The sequence below is a fragment of the Pseudorca crassidens genome, chromosome 11 (genome assembly GCF_039906515.1).
Source record: "Pseudorca crassidens isolate mPseCra1 chromosome 11, mPseCra1.hap1, whole genome shotgun sequence".
Taxonomy (NCBI): Eukaryota; Metazoa; Chordata; class Mammalia; order Artiodactyla; family Delphinidae; genus Pseudorca; species Pseudorca crassidens.
In genome coordinates, this window is record NC_090306.1 from 69,835,961 (window position 1) to 69,854,749 (window position 18,789).

At 38.1% G+C, this 18,789-nt stretch overlaps 2 protein-coding genes and 1 pseudogene across 10 annotated transcripts in view; 1 reads left to right on the forward strand and 2 right to left on the reverse strand.

The window, feature by feature from the left end:
• Window positions 1-7,173: 7,173 nt before the first annotated feature.
• On the reverse strand, window positions 7,174-14,468 carry CCDC59 (coiled-coil domain containing 59). Of its 2 annotated transcripts, XM_067697474.1 has the most exons (4): window positions 14,268-14,467; window positions 12,965-13,301; window positions 11,765-11,864; window positions 7,174-10,017 (listed from the first exon to the last, which is right to left on the reverse strand). In XM_067697474.1, exons 1-4 carry the CDS (start codon window positions 14,419-14,421, stop codon window positions 9,856-9,858), a joined length of 753 nt encoding a protein of 250 aa, XP_067553575.1. In that variant the 5' UTR covers window positions 14,422-14,467; the 3' UTR covers window positions 7,174-9,855. The 2 variants fall into 2 exon arrangements, with proteins under 2 accessions (XP_067553575.1, XP_067553576.1); XM_067697475.1 differs by lacking the exon at window positions 11,765-11,864 and having other exon boundaries at window positions 14,268-14,468.
• Window positions 14,469-14,557: 89 nt separating this feature from the next.
• Window positions 14,558-18,789, forward strand: part of METTL25 (methyltransferase like 25) — a 132,151-nt gene continuing 127,919 nt past the window's right edge. For all 8 annotated transcript variants that reach the window (XR_010932511.1, XR_010932513.1, XR_010932510.1 and 5 more), the window contains exon 1: window positions 14,558-14,861. Coding sequence is in view for 4 of the 8 variants with exons in the window: in XM_067697472.1 (XP_067553573.1) it covers window positions 14,606-14,861 (256 nt within the window). In the remaining 4 variants the exon portion in view is untranslated. The remainder of the gene's footprint in view (window positions 14,862-18,789) is intronic.
• Window positions 16,880-18,051, reverse strand: LOC137202243 (LIM domain-binding protein 2 pseudogene; annotated as a pseudogene).

Below are 18,789 nucleotides of genomic sequence, written 5' to 3' on the forward strand. Positions count from 1 at the left end.
ACATGTTATATGTGAGTTTGATAATTTTGACTATCTTTTCTTCATTTTTATAATTGTAAATGAGTCACTGGCTTAAAAGAAACTTTCATCAAATAAGTAATGAATATCATTCCTATTTGGAAACAAGATGCTTGAATCAACTGAAGTGCAATTTTGAAAACTTTTTTCACAAAGAACAAATTTTGAGGAATTTATTTGTGGTGAATACTATTCTCTGTATGAAATGTATGAAGCATGGATTGCACATCAATTTATTAAATTTGATTAAGGGAGTATATTACAAAGAATGATAATTTCCTCAATGGAAAATGGCAACAATAATAGTGTTTATCAGAGGACTGATAAGGGGAGTAAATGAGATAGTGTATATAAAGATCTTAGTATAATTTTGGGCAACTGACTATATTTTATTGCAAACAAGTTGATTTAATCGATGTGTAACATCTCAAAGAAAAAATGAGATACACAATATTAAAATAATAATTAGGTAACTTACTATGTGTCAGTTACCAGTATAAGTGCTTTGTATGAAATAACTTATTTATCCACTTAAATTATGATTTACGTATTATATCAGGTCTACAATCTTTCAGCTATAATTTTGAAAGGCAAAAGTCTCTGAAAACTTTGTTTTGTTTTGTTTTTCACACAGGCAAAAATCTGACCTGAATTGATATGAGGCTATTTTTATTCTTGAATTATCTCTTAGTTTGAATATTTATTCATTTTGCTGCAGTAATTTTAATATACTGCTTGAATCCCTACTGTGACTGTTATGTAAATATATGGTGTTTGCACTGAATTACCTATCTAAAATCCAAAACATTCTGAATTTGAAACACCCTTGGACCCAAGGGTTTTGGAAAATAAGTTATGAACCTATATTATCATGCTCATTTTACAGAAAGGTAAACTGGGGCGCAAAGGCAGTAGTTTTTTTGTAATGTCACACAGGTTGTAAGGAGTAGACTTGTGATTAATTTTCATGTAAACATTTAACATGGTTCTAAATGGTTTTCTCATCATTTCTTCCTTTTCCACTGACTCCAAAGTCTGCAAAGATTATACTGGTCAACCAAGAAGAGTCAGTTGAGACTAGACATTAATTTATTCAAATGTGTGTGTGTCATGGTTACTCCAAAGTGGTGCAAAATGCTGTGCCAGCATGTACTATCCGAAAAAAACCCAACTGTGGCTTACTGTATAATAATCAGTCTGAAATGTGGAATTACAGGGTAAGCAAATTTTTCAAAGGGCTTAAATATCTGTCTTGATTGAAATTTCACAGATGGAATTTCTAGAGTTATCCATGTAGCAGCTTGGGGTAGATGTTAGGAAATTGAGTTTCTGTCTCTGGCTTAGAAACCAAATCGTTGTGTGACCTTGAGTAAATAAGTAGTATTTTACTTCATAGATTCCCACTTCTAAATTATATTTAGAATTCTGTTTCTATGAAATATAAATGAAATAAATGTACATGAGTACAGTTAATTGAGCCATTTTTAGTAAGGCCTAAAAGTAGTATTTATTACTATTTCAATGTGTAATCTTGAGGCAGTTTGTCCCATTTCATAGTATCAGAAGCCAAACTCGAAATTGTCATCTACGGTGTGTCCCAAGATTGAACATTTAAGCTAGTTCTCCAGCTCTTTAATAACTTTTTAAAAAGTGGCAAAACAATAATTTTGTAATCACAACTCTAAACATAAATTCCATCCTTAGTCAAATTGTAAATATGTAAGTTGATAATTCAAACATATTTGTTTCTGTCATACTTTACATAAATTATTAATGTTCCCTGGCTTTAGGCATTATTGGGACAGTAGAATACTGCAAACTCTTAAACTATTTCAATCAAGAGCAAAGACCTATTCTCTCCTTTCCCACTAGATTAGTGGTTTCTCATTTTGAGAACAATATGTATTCCATTATTGCTAAAACTTCTTTGTATGCAAAAAGGTTGTTGTCATGACTCCTGTGGATGGCTTACTTTTTAGGCCACTAATGTAAAAACATTCTATTAAATCAAATAATGTGGATAAGCCTTCAGAGTTGATGATAAGAGTATACACCCTGGGAAGCATATAGAAATATCCAGAATTATGAATTGTGTTAATCCATATTGCAGAATATATCTCAAAAAAATAATTTTAAAGGGCTAGGCATGGGTTGCTCTAAATTTTAGGCCTCTCTTCTCTGATTCAAAACTTAGATTTGTTTTTTTAATTACTTTGTTAATAAAGTATATCAAAAATAAATTTGCTTGGAAAAGCAGTTTGGGGGTAAATGTAATAAGTGAATTTAGCAGTAGTTTATCACTTTTTAATAAAGGAAGCAGTTATTGTGAATGTTTACAATTTAAAATGATACACTGATACTACGCCAAATTATATGTAGATTAGGAAAAAAGAAATCCAAACTACTCTTCTCAAAAAGCAAGCATAAAATGCAGGTCACACAGATATGCTAATGCTTTTAAAACAAAGTCAGGTTTTAATCTACATTTAAAAGCACAAAAAGTCACCTTCAAATCCTACTGCCATGGTATTAACTCAAGCAGAATTTCTAAAAGACTTTCTCATAAGGATGGCAAGTGGGAGTAAATGGTATTAAAGATCTACTTGACTTTTTCCACTTCTATGAAACCAGCTCCTTCTACTAGTTTCTCTATTTCTAGTGTATTAATATTACATATACTATAATAATAGTATATGATAATAAAATAATTTTAGTATGCATATGTATAATAATAAAAGACCAAATATAGGAGGCTCTCACAAAAAAAGTTTGGGGGGATAAGAAATGGAGTTAGGTCTTCTATAACCCTGAGATGGTGAACAGTCTCTGTTCCATATTAGGAAAACAAGATCTCTCAGTGACGTCCATTGGATGGCTATATCTGGATTGGTGGGTTAAGTAAGCCCTAGGCTGCTTAGAGTGTTTGTATGGTGCCCGTTTTAGGATTCCACCATCAAAGCACCTCTGCATTATATGTGATTTCCCCAATTTGGGATTATGGCATTTGGCTGCCTCTGCTTTGTATGTAGTGTGCCCAAGAGGTCAAAGTTCATCTGTCCCTTCTTGTGGTTATCCCTCTATCCCAGAGGAGAAAGTTTGACCATAAGGAATTCAGTCTACTCTGGCATAGAATCATCTTTGAGTGTCACTATATATCAGAGGTTTAGCAAAAGCTGATTCATTAAGATAACAATTTCCTGAAACCTATACAACTGTACTGTATTACCATAAACACAACTGCAAGTAGAAATTTTCCTTGATCCAAGCAAACCTTCTAGCCAGTGATGAACTAATTTTGGTGGATGGACTGTTGCTTTGCCTTCACTAATGGATTCTGTACAATCTGTAAGGTTGACATAAGGTAGGCTAAATTTCTAAGCCTAATCAGCTAACAGGTAACATGCAATAAGCCCTGGTTTCACCAACCTGATATAGGGAAGAAGGAGTTACTCAAAATCAAACCTTAGAAAACTTGCACTGAAGACCCTTGGTATTGTATCCCACTATCATTTTTATATTATTTTTTATTTCTTGCTTATACCTGAAAGTGACATGTATTTGTGTTGATCATTATCTATTATTGTTTTTAGCCTCTGAAATTGAGTTGTAACAAACGTTGTCCCCACTTAGACCTCATGGCCTGTGTGGGTTTTGATCAGGTAAATTGGTCCTCTGCAGAGAAACACAGGAAAGTTTTCCCAGACCTCATATGGTTCATGGTCATTGGGGACTAGAGTAATCACAGATGCCTTGCATAATAACTAGAATTACAAGATACTGATAGCATGGAGATATTCAGTAAAAAAAAAAAAAAAAACAAATTTCCCATATACCCAAGTGTTTCTGCACTAAATGCTATTGCAAAGGCACAGGCTAACTATAACCATGTATTTCGAATACACCAAGAACTGCATATGGTTAAACTCAACTATGCTGAAAGAAAACAATGATCTAGTGATATTTGGGTTAAATGACCAAGAATACCAGAACAATAATTACAAAAAGAGAATGATTGTTTTAAAGAAATTCATTCAGCTGTCTTATTTTGTCAGTTTCAGGCATGGGCTATATATCCATTGTCATCTCCTTAGTTCACAGTTCTTGGGCAAAGTGACTGCTTCTTGTCTGCTTCTGGAGACTTTTTTGACTCAGCCTGTTTAAGGTCTCATGTGAGTAGAAATCCACTGATTTGGTAGTTGGTAGCTTGGTTGGCAGTTTGCTTGCACTGTGAAACATGTGCCCATAATAAGAACAGAAATGGTGTTCAGTAATGTCGAAAAGCATTTTCAAGTTGATATGTGTTATGGATTGAATTGTATCCCCCAAAAAGGATATATTGGAGTCCTAACCACCAGGACCTCAGAATGTGACCTTATTTGGAGGTAAGGTCTTTACAGAGGTAATCATGTGAAAATAAGATAATTAGGGTGAGTCCTAATACAACTGGTGTCTTTATTGTAAGGGAAATTTGGAAACAAAGGCATGCACACAGGTAGGACACCACGTGAAGACTAGAGTTTGCTAATACATGCCAAGGAGCCAGAGCTAGAAGAAAGACGTGAAGCAGATTTTTTCCTAGTGCCTTCCCAGGGAGCATGGCTCTTCCAACACCTTGATTTCAGACTTCTAGCCTCCATCCCTGTGATGGACAATTCTGTTTTTCAGAAGGTTGGTCTGATTGCTGTGAGTCAACTGTAGCTGGCTTAAATTGAGCAGTTATCCACCCGGAGGTTTGATGGGGAAGGACGTCAACTTGGTGGGGAGAGAAGCTTCTCATACAGCTGGGGTGGTAAAAGCTGCTCATTTAGCCTGTAGCCCTGCAAGGACATTGCCGTTGGCTTTTGGTCTGCCTATGTGCTTCTATTTAATAACCATTTTTTTCCTTGTGAGTTTTGAATAGCTTCTACTAAATCATTGATATTGTTCCCACAGTTAGTCAAAATATCTGAAGAAGTCACAAATCCTTTAGGTTTCATGACATTTCAAAATCATGAGCAATTCTAAAAGCATATCTTTTGTCTTTTGCCACAATAAAGGCTTCAGTCAGAGCTATTAATTCTGCTACCTGGGAAGATCAAATATTATGAAATGGAGCCCCTTAATGGCTGCATTTTCAGCAGATACAAAAAAAGAGGAGGCCTTTGTAATTTCTAAAATAAAATCCATCTATAAACCATATTAAATCAAGATGAACTAAAAGGGGTTCTGTAAGATCAGTCCTGGGCATGCTTTCCTCAGTTATTGCTAGAGTCACATGTTTCCCCTTCATCCTGAAAAGAAATCAAATTACAAGAGTAAGGTTTGAACTATGTTAAGCAGTGATGTGTAAGAGATAAAAAGGGCTTCATAAATGGAAAAGTTGCTGATAGAGAAATCTTGAGTGTTGTCTAAAAGTAACAATGATTGTTCAGCAGGTGCAAACCAGAGTCAGTGAGAAGCAAACAACATATTAGCAGAGGCTTCAACCAGTCTGACAGCTGCTGCCGAGTTCTGCAAGCATAAAAAGTATGCCTCAGTTACTAAACTAAGGACTAGGTTAAGAGAGGCAACCTACAGGCTCCGGCGAGCTAATACTCCTAATATATCATCCTGTCTCTCGTGAACAAAAGGAGAAGGGTTCAACATGGTTAGGGGTACCCAAAGTGGGGGATTGTTGAAGAGAAGCAGTGAAAGCAGAGGAAGCTGCTTTCACTTCTGCTTCGCATGGAAGAGACTCAGGAATTGTTGCTTTAATAAGTTCATGAGAGGACTGAGCTACTTTTTTTTTAATTAGGCATTTATTGCTCGCAATAACCAGTTAATACCCCCCAAATTCTTTTCATTGTTTTTTAGTTTAGAAAGTTGGTCAAATGGAATCATCTCTGTTCTGGTGAATGGAAAACATCCATGGCTGACAGATTCTGACCCAAATAATTTATACAATTTCTTAACAAAATTATAGCTTTTTTTCTACATGGTTTGTAAAGCTTTTCAGCAGATATTGAAAAGAGCTATATGAAGTCTTCTTGTGAACTACTTAGATTAAGAGGGAACAGTAATCTACATATTGTACAAGGATGAACTCTCAAAGAAAAATTAAATCCTTTGTTTAGACTGACTTGTTTAGATGGAAGGAAATATGAGAATTCTGTAAATCTCTGAGGTATAACCATCTAGATATACTGTTAATTTTCCCACAAAAATAACAAATATTAACCGTCTTTATCTATGTGTCTAGTAAGGAAAGCTGCATATAAACTGACCACTGTGAAATATTTACTTTTTCAGGGACGGAGGACAGGGCATATTTGTGTTGGGAACTACTAGGAATCTAGAGATCACAATTCTATTGCTCACCTTGAGATCCTGAACAAATAGGGGTAGCCTTTTCTGATCGGTTTCTTAACGGGCTGTGTGGGAGTACTGCAAGCACTAAGATGTGGCCATCCTTATTCTAATAGACTCACAGGAATGAATTTTATTCCTGAGATTTCTTCAAGTTTGAATGGATACTGGGATGACCTCAGTGGGGGTTATAAGGATTCATTTGAATCTTAGTAGGTCATTTTCCAATATTCTACTCACGTCAGTAGAGTCAATATTCTATTCACGACTAATCCAAAAAGTAGAAGGATGCTAACATTGCACCGGAGAGGACGGTACATGTGAATGAACTGCTATAACTTGGGTTGTTCTCATGTGGTGCCACCTGGCAAACCTTTAATTTCATGATGTTGTTACAGAGCAAGTCTCAAGTAAGCTTGCTGGAGCAGAGGCACACAATGGAAATTCGTAAAACTTGCAAGACTAGTAAGATCATAGATTTCAATGTCTTTTGGACGCAACCTCCCCAGTTATTTTATTAGTACTCCAAGGAACAGGTTGAGATAAGTGGTGAGATTTAAAACAGAAAACGAAGCATCCTCATTGAAAGGCCTGCATACAAATAGATATAACGCAGACAGTGCTGTATCTTGAGTGTCATTGTTGGGTCCCTAATTTGACTTCACAAGCCCCTTTCTCAGTTTCAGCAGGCAGCCACTTTTCCATTGCCTTAATCTCTTTAGAGATGTCACATTTCCTAGAATGTTTTATACCTACCATGTGACTGAACCATTTCCCTCCTAGGCATTTACCCAAGAGAAATGAAAGCATATGTCCACACAAAGACCTATACACAATGTTCACAGTAGCTTTATTTGTGGGAGCCCCAAACTAGAAACAACCCAAATGTCAATCAACAGGCAAATGAATAAACAAATGCTGATGCATCCATACCATAGAGTACTTAGCAATAAAAAGGAACTATTGATAAATGCAGCAACACGGATGAATCTCAATTTGTCTGACTGAAAGAAGCCAGACAGAAAAGAGTACCCAGTAGATAATTCCAATTTTATAACATTTCTGAAAATGCAGATTATCTATAGTAACAGAAAGCAGATCAGTGGCTGCTAGGGACCCATCTGGGGAGCCCCTGATAGGATTGATGACAAAGGGCCATGAAGAAACTTTTGGAGATACTGGTGATGGATTTGTGATTGTGGTGTTGGTTTCATGAGTGATTACATGTGCCCAAACTCACCAAATTATACATTTTAAATATGTTCAATTGATTATACCTCAATATATCTATGTATGAAACCCAGGGTCACTAGGCCCATGAAGTGTGCATCTCTGATGTAAGGCTCTCAGCTCCGTGGGTGACTCGATCAAGTGTTCTCAATGGCAATTATCCAAATACTTAAAGAGAGCCCAGTGTTAAACTGCCAGTAAAATGCAGATGTCCCACATTTTACTATAAATATTTCCCTTTCAAACTCCTAGGGAGAAAATAAAGTCTATATATTAAATTACCTTTCAAGTTAATGTCCAAAGGCAAAAAACTCAAAACCCCAAATCCAATTCTCTTGCCCTTATAAGGTAAAAGTCCAACAAGTCCCTTCCAGTTTCTTATTTTGTTCACTTACAGCCAGAAATGTTAATGCCTAGATGGATTCCTACAGCAGCTGCAGCCTGTGTGTTTTACTTGGAAATGGATGTAGCTCATTCAGCTCCTCAAAAGTTAATATTAATTCAACATCAAGTCTATGGTGTGTCTCAATTTTTAAAAGGTCCAAAGAATAGAACATCCAAAGTAATTATAACACTTGCCTCACACTCACCAGATTTACACAGCAGTTATCCTGGACAAAACTATGTTCCCAGAACCCAAGATTTGTTATTGTCAAAGACAATTCATAGTACAAACTCTATAGTAGAAACTCATGGGTCTGTAGGAAGGAGAACTGGGGATGGCTTCAGCCTCATCATAATGCCAACCAGTTTATGCCAATTGTCAGGGGTCCATGCCCTGCACACTTCAAATAAACTGGAAGAAATTTTTCAGCAAGAAGTTAGATTTATCACCATGTATTTAGCATGGCACACTGTATCTTCTCTCTGGCATTTCAAACACTGATAGTATCTTGTATAGATTTGCTCTGGTGCAGTCCCAATCACAGGGTGTCATTTGTGGTCCTGATCTTTCCTATCTAGTATTATCAAAATCTCTTTATATTCAGAATTTGCTCTTTTACACTGCATTTTATGACTGGCATGATTTATTTATTTACTTATTTATTTTAACATCTTTATTGGAGTAGAACTGCTTTACAATGCTGTTAGTTCCTGCTTTATAACAAAGTGAATCAGCTATATATACATATATATCCCCATATCCTCTCCCTCTTGAGTCTCCCTCCTTGTACTTTTTAAATGCAGAATGCTCAGTACAGTGGGAGGACTTACCAAAACCCTAATGCAATATTGGGCTGCATCTGTTACCACTTATAAAGGATTGCACGTTAGTATGCAATGTTTTACAAATATTATTGCAGTTCTTTTGTTTTAATGATGATAACCAAGCCTTTCTCATTTTACAGTGATTGCAAGGAGGCAGGAGAAGCAGTATTCCAGTTCTTGCCCTTGGCTCACAAACCTACCAACAGAGACAACACTGGTAAGGTCCAGTAACAATGTTCTTACATGATAGGGTCCCGCGGGATCTGGAAAGCTTAATTCCTGCTGTGACACTGCTGGGTTACCATCATCATTCAAAAAATATTACACTAGCAAGCTATGTACATCCACTTAAGGAAAAGATTATAAATATCAAACTCTGCTTTATAAAGACCTCACTATAATATGGTGGGGGCCAAAGGTAGAAACCTGCTTACAGGTTTCTGGAAAGACCATCCCCCTATAAAATGTACTTAATTTAAAATAAATTAAAAAGTCGAAGGGGAGTCTCTGCCTCCTTCACCATTCCATTACTATGGAATTTCAAAACTGTAATAGTTGATTGCTAAATTTAAACATTTGATTGAAATGATTCGTTGAAAGCTCTGCTCCCTTATTTTCAAAACACTTTATTTCATCTGAATTTCATATGGTATAAAAGTTATTACATGCTTGAACCTGTTGCTCAAATAGCAGGTTCTTTCAGTTCCTTTTTTTTTTGGCCATACCAAGCAGCATTCGGGATCTTAGTCCCCCGACCATGGATGGAACCTGTGGCCCCTGCAGTGGAAGCGTGGAGTCTTAACCACTGGACTGCCAGGGAAGTTCCCTCTTTCAGTTTTGAAGGCCAACCTTCATTCAGCAGCAAGAAACAAATCATATATAATGCAGAGCATATATAGAAAATTTTCTTCCAGAAAAACAAAAAATATTTGGACATTTTATATTTAGTATAGCTTAGCAATCCAGTCTGTGTTGACAAATTTAGTTAACTGTTAGGAGGGACAGTACATATACAAGAGAACTCATTAGCCAGCATATATTTTAACCCTTGATTAATCAGGCAACATGTCTGACCTAATTTTTTTCTTGTATTTTTTTTAGAAGATACTCCATTTGTAAATTCAAGTTTGGTTGCCCCTTTTTAGTCTTTTTGCTCAATATTTTGAACACTTCCATTTTCTTCTTTTTGTAGAGCCTTTGAGCTTCTTCTCTCTCTTGTTTTCTCCTCTCAAATTCCTGAAATTATTAACATATATAATTTTCATTAGTAACAAACAATAGATATTGTTCAATAATTTTGTTGAAATAGCTATCACCATGCAAACACTTCAGGTTTGTCTTATATTTTGCAAAATGTGAGGTGTTACTTGTAAGTGCAGCAGTGTACCCTCTTTGCCGCTATGATACATGCTATGCCATAGAATAATGTAAAGTTAGTAAACAATTTTAATTATTTGTATACAAATAAAATTAAAGCACAAAGAAGGCACATTTATTTAATGGTTTCACATTTAATTAGATCCACTGAAGAGTCAGAAGTGACGTTAGAGGTTATCTAGTCCATGTAACGCAAATCATTTCCAGAATATCTGGTATTCTTTTAAATTTGCCATCTGATCCAGATTTAATTCAAGAAGCATTTATTGACTACAAGCTATATATATGTAAAATATTGTGCTAGGTATTATGGTTTTGATTATTTAAGAATTAATCATGCTCATTTGACTTGCTAAGATAAAGACTCAAATTCATTGGAGTTTAAAGAAAAATAATTTGAAGTTATATAAACCTGAAAATCACTACTTGAAATACAATATTCTTAAATATAAAAGTTAAAAATTCTTAAATAATGCAATATGTGAACTGTTTTTCAGTTTCCCCTGTAATGCATATAGCCCCCAAATGACACAGCCTTACATTTGTATGGTGACATAATTAACAAAGTGCTTTCATATACGTCACAGCATATTCCATCCTTTTAAAACTTTTTATGCTAGGATTTATCTTCACCTTACAAATAAAGGGCTGATGCTCAATTTTCACGGTTACAAAGATGTAACATTTATATATACATAAAGGAAGTTTTTTTTGAAACAGTAAATGTTTTTCAGTATAGTGGTCCATATTCCATCTGGTATACTATTTCCAAAGGTGGCAGGTATCAGAAGGTTGGTTAAAAAAATGCATAATCTTAACAAACTGTGAAACAAAGGTCCAGTTTTTCCATGGAGAAATGTTTCTGCTTTACCCTAGTCTGCCATCAGTTTAAGAATAATCATACGAATTTTAGATGTTAAACTTCCAGATTTCTTAATTACACGATTTGTAAAGCTAAGACATAAAAGAAATTATATGTCAGCACCATCTTTGGGGTATTTTTGATCGATGTGCTCTCCTTTTTAAAGTGATAGATTAATATAGCTTCAATATAAGAAACAAGAAACCACAAATAAAATAATTTTGTTGAAGCTGTGGATACTTTTGTTCTGCTCATTTGAAAAAGGCTGTTATAATTTTGGGTTTCTGAATGATAACAAAGTGTGGTAACTTTTTGCTAAGTTAATCTAGTAAGGTTTTTAATAAGCAAAACCAACTCTTTAATGTAAATTTATGAAAATCATCTACATTTTTAAAAAATTAGTAGTTCTCAAATTTTATTACGCATAACCTCTTGAGGCACTTGTTAAAAAAAATGCAACTATCTGGACCTTACTCTTGAGAAACACTGTCCCAGATGCTCATATTATTAACCTATAAGCAGTACCTTAAAATCCTATTCTTGACTACTGCTATCACCTCTCAAGGGTAATATAAACAGTCAAGGAATCTGAATGTTGAAATTCTCCAGCTCTTCTCAGATTATTCATTTACTCAGCAAATACTTACAGAGGGCATACTATGTGCCCCATATTAAGAAGAAAAGCTTACATTTACCCTTAGGATAAAGGAACATGAATCTAAATATTTTAAAAGTAGATCTTACTTGTCTCTTAGCAGCACGCTTAGCTTGTATCTGCTCATACTCTTCCTGTGCTTTTTGATTTGATGTTTTCTTTTTATTTTTCTTTGGAATAGTAATGGAACTTTGCAAGATAAATGAAAACAAATCACAAGTATTAAAAATAATATAACCAAAATTATGACACAATTATGTCAGACAGTATTTGTATAGTCAAATCTCACTAATGCAACTTAAGGGGTGGGGGTGAAGAGAATTTGAAAGAAAGAAGACATTAATTTTATTAGTAAAATGTCCAAATAACATATTAGAAATTTTGTTACAGCTTTCAAGATATAGAAAATAGTAAATGGAAAGTCTTGGAGAAATATTTCACCCAGGGAAAATACAGAAAGCTCTGAAAGATCTGAAAATGTTTAAAAACAGGAAACCAGCATATGAATGGTAGAAATGACAGACTGAAAAAGGCATTAATTTGAAGGACGTTATGAAGGACCTTGGGGGTGTACATGAACTTTAATCCCAAAGTTCTTTGACCAACTTGTCTCTATTCCGTTTCATTTATTTTTTTAATTGCAACCAAGTCTATGTCCTCTTGGAAAAAAAAAAATCCAGGTTAATAATAACAGTAGTAGTAGCAGTTAAAACTCATGTAGCACTTCCCATGTATCACATGCCTTTTTAAATACCTATATAAATGAATTCATTTAATCTTCACAACATCTGAGATAGGTCTAAGATACCATAGCGTGTAAATAATCCATTCTGGGGTTGTACAACATGGCAGCTATAAATTACATACTTACTATTATTATTTGCATTTTAGAGGACATTGGGCACCAACATATTAAAGCCAGCTCCAAAGTCCACGATGTTAAGCACTACACTATAATACCTCTCAAAAATTAAATTATTTTTAAAAACATACATTAATAACAGGAGTTAATCATGGTCCAAGTAAGTTAAATGTACTTGAGAGGCTGAAACCTAAAACCCAGGTCTCTTAATTCCCATTCCATTACTTCTTCTATTAAGCCTACCTGACAATTTATAGTCATTTAAGCTAACATGAAAGCCTCCATGAAAATATTTTCACATAATTACCTGTGGCTTCTAATATGCCTTAAGAAAAATCCCAATTAATACAGAAATTGTTCTATAATCTCTTTCCTAAAACCCTACTTACATCTACAATGAAGAATTTCAAAAGATGGTAATACATACTTTATTCTTATGCTACATTGTTCTTCTGGATGAGGCTGCTCAATGCTACAATGTTCTTCAGACAAAGCCTGGTCAGTGCTACACTGCTCTTCTGGCAAAGGCTGATCAACTTGTTCTTCTGACAGAGGCTGGTCAACTTGTTCTAACAAAGACTGGTCAGATTTTCTAAGCTGCTTCCTGAGTCTTTCCTCTTCAGCTAAATAGAGATGTTTCAGATGATCAGGGTACCGATCCGTGAACTGGGATTCCCGTGAGGTTTTAGCCTTCTTTTCCTTCCATATCAATTTCTTGTAATTTTGCTGAATTTTTAGTTTTCTTCGAAATGCAAAGCCTTGTCCTGTTGAAGAATATATCAGTCATGAATTACTTTCTGAGAAAATAATTTGCATGAAAAATGTAGTTGCTAAATTAAAATTAAAAACTTTTTATATCATCACGTTTAGGTGCTAGAATTACATTATGTTTTGCTGTAAAACGTTATTTCAAGAAAACAAGTTTAAGCTAATGGAATGAACAGTATACTGGTCCTTTGCAAAAAGACCAGGCTAACGGTAATTGTGCAGAACTAAAGAATCTCAAAGAAGGAAAAAAGAGTAGAGTGTTGCACAACTCCAACTTATTGTACTCACAAACAGATTTCTTAATTTATCTAAAACACTTAACCTAGGTCTTCACTAAATACCTCCGGGAAAAAACCCTCGCATCTATTACCTTACGTTAGAGAAAATACGACTGATTTTCTAAAGTAATTCAACGCAAACGAGGAAAGACGGTGTATGACTTTCTCAATAGCAATTATCAGAAAACTACCTATTTAAGATTTATACATTCCAAATGGGTTTTTTAAGTACTTACAAACAGCAAGACAAAATGAAAAACACAAACTAAAACGAAGCAAACACAGTAAGAGAAGACTGGAGGGCTCTGGGGTATTTGTAATCAGCAAGAGTGTGGGGCAGTACATTTCCGGCCTCGCCTTCTATCCTTTACCGTAATACATGCACAAATGGACTCATAGATTCTCTCTGCTTACGGTTTCACGGAGAAAATGTAGACGAAAAGAATTCTCATTAAAAAATGGGATTAAGTCGAGGAAAATGTTGAAAGATTTAGAGCAACACTGCCTCGCCTTCCCATCCAGAACTCTGAGACGCCCACGGCTTCAGCAGATTTAAGAATAGATTTCTCTGCCCCAAGTACGGCTCGGTCTGGTTCCTAAATCCTTCCCAGCCTGGGCGGATCGCGTATCCCAAAATTTCGCAGGCCCGAGGACTTGTAAAAGGCTGCCTTCTTACATACATACCCTCGCGAACGCTCCCCGCGAAGGCCTGCGGATAATTAGGTCGCCACGTCCTCCGTTTCATATTCTTATTTCTGAATCCGACCAGTGAAACGCCTTCGCCACGCGACCCAAAGCTCCCTGTCTGCCCCCTTGCTGCATGCCTTACCGGCGCCATGGCACCCCAACCGCGGCGCCAGAAAACCACAACTGGCGCGGTAAAAAATACGTCATCAGGCAGAAGCAATCAGCCGCCCACCCACAGTCCAGATCGGAATTCTACTTATCCGGCCTATACTTTCCACTGAGCCCTTGCCTTGCGGCCACATTTGCGCCACCTACAGCCCGGGAGGGTGGGCGTCATGGCGGCTTCTGGGCCGCTCCCGGTGACCCAGGACCTGTCCACGTTGCATGCCAAGTTGCAGGGGCTGCTGCGGTTCCTGAGGGAAGCCCTGTCCATTTCCAGTGCACATACGGTGGACTTCTACACAGAGTCCGTGTGGGAGCAAGTGGTCGACTTGCCCCCGGAGACAGTGCTGGCGGTGCTGAGATCGGCGGCGGAGGCGGAGGCCCAGCCCTCGGAGGCGCGCCTCCAGGTGGAAGCCGAGAGTGGATCAGGTGAATGGAGGGTGGGCGGGGCGTTCAGGAAGGCGGAGAGACATCCCGCCCAGTGAAGGGTGGTGTACCGTAGCGGAAGTCGAGCGGAAACAGGTACGCGGCGGGACTGGCACTGGCGGGGCAGGGATGCGCTGCCTGGTAGCGAGCGGAGCCCCTTCTCCGCTTCCTGGAGGCGTGGGGCTGGACACTCCTCCCGAATCTTCTGTCTTCCATGGTGCTTGTGTATTTCCACAGTTTAAAGAGAGCAAGAAACATTGCTAGGACCTTTCTTCATTTAGTAATTAAACAATCATTTTCTTAACTGGAGGGGAACAGTGCTTATAGATTGCATGTGGAGCACAGCAGAAGATAAATCAACACCTAACAATCAAGATCATTTCAAATGGTGATTATAGCCGAGAAGAAAATAAAACCAGTCAACTGTGATAGCGACTGTGTGAGGAGGCTGCTTTCACCTGGTTGGTCATGAGCATGAGAAGGCGCCGGCTGCAGTGAGCCGCAGGAAGGGATTTCAGGCCCACGGAATCGCGGAGGCCCAGGGCAGGAAAGAGCGGGGTGGGTTGAGGTTCAGATGCCTGAGTGGCTAAAGCCAGGTGCCGGGCAGTGGCAGGTGCGGCCAGGGAAGTAGGCAGAGCCGGATCGCGCGGGGCTCTCTGGGCCTCGGAAGGATGATGGGTTTGAAGTAGGATGAGAAAGCTTTGGGCAATTTAGTCAATATAGTGCCTTAATATACTTTACATTTGAAAAGATAACTGTGATAGTTATTTGAAGAACAGACTAGTGGGGCAAATCTGAGAGGCCAGTTAGAAGGCCATTTCAGTAATACAAGGAAGAGATGAGACGATGGTGGGCTAGGATGGTAGTACTGAAGACCGGGAATATTTGCTATCTCTTTTGAAAACTGTTTATAAAATATCTACTACTGAAACTTAGATTCTACTAAGGCAAGTACATTTTGGAAGTAGTATGATGAGAAGACACCAGCAGGATCCTGGGATTTCTTCTACTTTGTTTCCAGGCGGTCCCAACCTTGCCCTTGCTGGTGAACTTTATTCACTTGAGCATTCTCTGAAGGCAAAGCACCACTGGGGGGCCTTCCTATGATAGAACTTGGTAAATACTGGTTTCTTTAAAGTCATGTTTATTGTTGGAAAGTTAGGCACTTTTTTTTTTTTGGTCGTTAACACAGTTTATTATTGGCACACTTAACAATAAAGCATACATAAAATCCAGCTGTTTTATAACACACGGAGCCACTGTCTTTACACGTATAGAGGAACGCATTAATATGCAAATGGGAAAATTAGTTTTTTTATAAAGTTTCACATAAATACACTGGAATTGCTCCCAAAGAAAAGTCCCCATAAAAGAACCAGGTTAGGGCTTTACAAAATATTATACAGGAAATATACTATGAAAAGAAACAACAGTCAACTCAGATACAACAAGAAAAACACAAAAGAGTTTCAGATTTATTAAACTGCCCACAAAATTAATGGATTACATGGCTTGAAAATATTTGGGTCAACAGAAATTTTACAAACGCCTACATTCTCAATGGGCCAAGTGCCTTTCTTGACATAAAAATCTGCCTTGGTGCCTTTGATGACAAAAAGACCTTTCTTGTTTCAGCACTCGGGCTCGATTGAACCAACTCAGGATGGAGGACCAATTGACATTAGCTCGGCCATAAATTACCCTGCCGGGCCCTCTTAGCTGTTACCTTATGAAAGAAAAGGTGAAGGGGGAAAAGAAGATAAAGGTACATTTAAATTACTTTCCAAAAGTGGATTTTTTCCTTTTCTTTTTTTACTGAAACAAGTAACTTTCAGATGCAAGTCAAAAAGCAGAAAATATTTTACAATATTAAAAAGTCTATCTGTAGTTGGGTTCGGCATAGAATGAGATCCTGAGCACTGAGAGTTTATTAACAATATGGCGTTTGTTGGATGGTTGGGTGGGGCGGGGGGAATGAAATTAACAAATGTGGTTAAAACCGAGCTAGGAGAAGCCTAGCTTTTGCTCTTATTTTAACTACGATCACTGCCAGTATCTGTGTTACCTGTGAAGGCCTCCAGGGAGGGGTCATGGAAGTTTATTTGGAATGATCCTCTCAATTAAAAAAAGAAAGAAAGAAACTCAGATCCCTGTGGTTTAGAAATAGTTATTTGCATGGAAAAGTTTTAATGTCTCTTCCTTTCTCTGCTGTGAGTAAGGATCTGAAATAGTGATTGTAACTCACAGGGGCTATTGACAGTGGATTCCGGAGCTGGTCAGTCTTACTGGGAAGCTTGGGGTGGGGGGTTTTCTGATTTGGTCTCTTGAGTGGTGGGAGGTTTACTGTTCCATGGGCTACTGTTCCCCAGGACTGGTGAACTGGTGAAGTCTTCCTCGTCGTCCATGCCGTTGGCTGCATCATACTGTGTGTTTTCTAATCTAGTGATTAGCCTTTTGTCCTCATCCCCAAACTCCCCTCCCATCAGAGTTGGCTCTCCTACCACCATCAAATCCTCTGAGGAGGACTGGAAGTGACTCCTTCAGGGCCCCTCAATGCTTCTCCTTAAATTGGCCAGAAGGGGTCACTGCTGTTGAATGACACAGGTCTCCATCCCTCCCAGGGTTGAGGCTGCAGTTCGGGATCGCTCCTAGCCCAGGTACCTGACTGGACAGACTCAGGTTGGCAGCTGGCGTCTTCTTGCCGCCCGTGCTGTTGGCAGTGTTCCCAGTGCTGCTGCTGGAGGTGCTGCTGGTGGAATTTTTTTCTTTTTGTCTGTTTCGTTGTCGGTTGCCTTGTGGGTTCTGGCAGCGCCACCATCCGCCGCCACTTCTGAAACAAGCAGGTCTTCAGGCAGTCTTGTGGACTGAGGTTGTAAGTTTTATGTCTGGACATCAGTTCCTGCATTGGTTCCAGTATTACACACAACCTGAGGTAGTTGACGGTGAAATTTGTTAGCCCCATACTGGTGTTTTTGGACAGCTGATCCAGGACTTGAGGATCTTGTGCATGTGTGGCAAGAATGCTTCTTGGGACTAACTCTCTGTATTGTCTAATGGTAAAGTGCCATGTTTTTATTCTCATGAGATCATCAAAGGTGAACTCCAAGGTCAGTCTACCTTCTGTACACATCTTGGTAAACATGGGCTTCCCGTGCTGGGTGACCATCGCGCGCTGTCTCAGTCCACCATGATGGATGAGCTGTGGTAGGATTCTTTTGACTGTTTGAGAATGTAATACAGGTCAGTATTACAAACACAGTGCTAAAGTAACGGGGGATGAGGGTCCTGCCGATAGCTGCTAGTGTTGGAGGGTCTCCTGCGGAGGCAGGGGGTGGCTGTGGCACACCGTGGGGACAAGGACCCTGGCGGCAGAAGTTCTGGGAAGTACTCCTTGGCGTGAGCCGTCCCAGAGTCTGCCGTTAGCCCCACCAAAGAGCCGGGTAGGCTCCAGTGCTGGGTCGCCTCAGGCCAAACAACCAGGCACTTCTTCAGTTTACTCTCATAATGCCTAATACCTGTGATAACGTGGCAACTTAAACTCCAAAAGAGTTTAAGATCATGTCTGTCCTGCTGTATTCCAGCACCTAGTAAAATACCTAGCATGCATAATTACTCAATGAATATTTGTTGAATGAGTTAATGAATGACTCATTCTGGCTTCCAAAGGAGTAAAAGAAACTAATTAAATATGAAGCCCAAGACTTTCATGTGGGTTTAGCCTAGGCTTCATACAGTGGAAGAATTAGATTGTTTACATATCCTAATAATAACAATAATAGGATTAATTGATATTTACTATTTTCCCTGCAGTGTGTTGTTTGTTTGCATATTTTCCCTTTTAATATTTACATTAGTCTGGCAAGATGGGTTCTGTTTTCCCCATTTGTGAAATTGCCAGTTGAGGAGGTAATATACTAGGGGCACAGCTTGT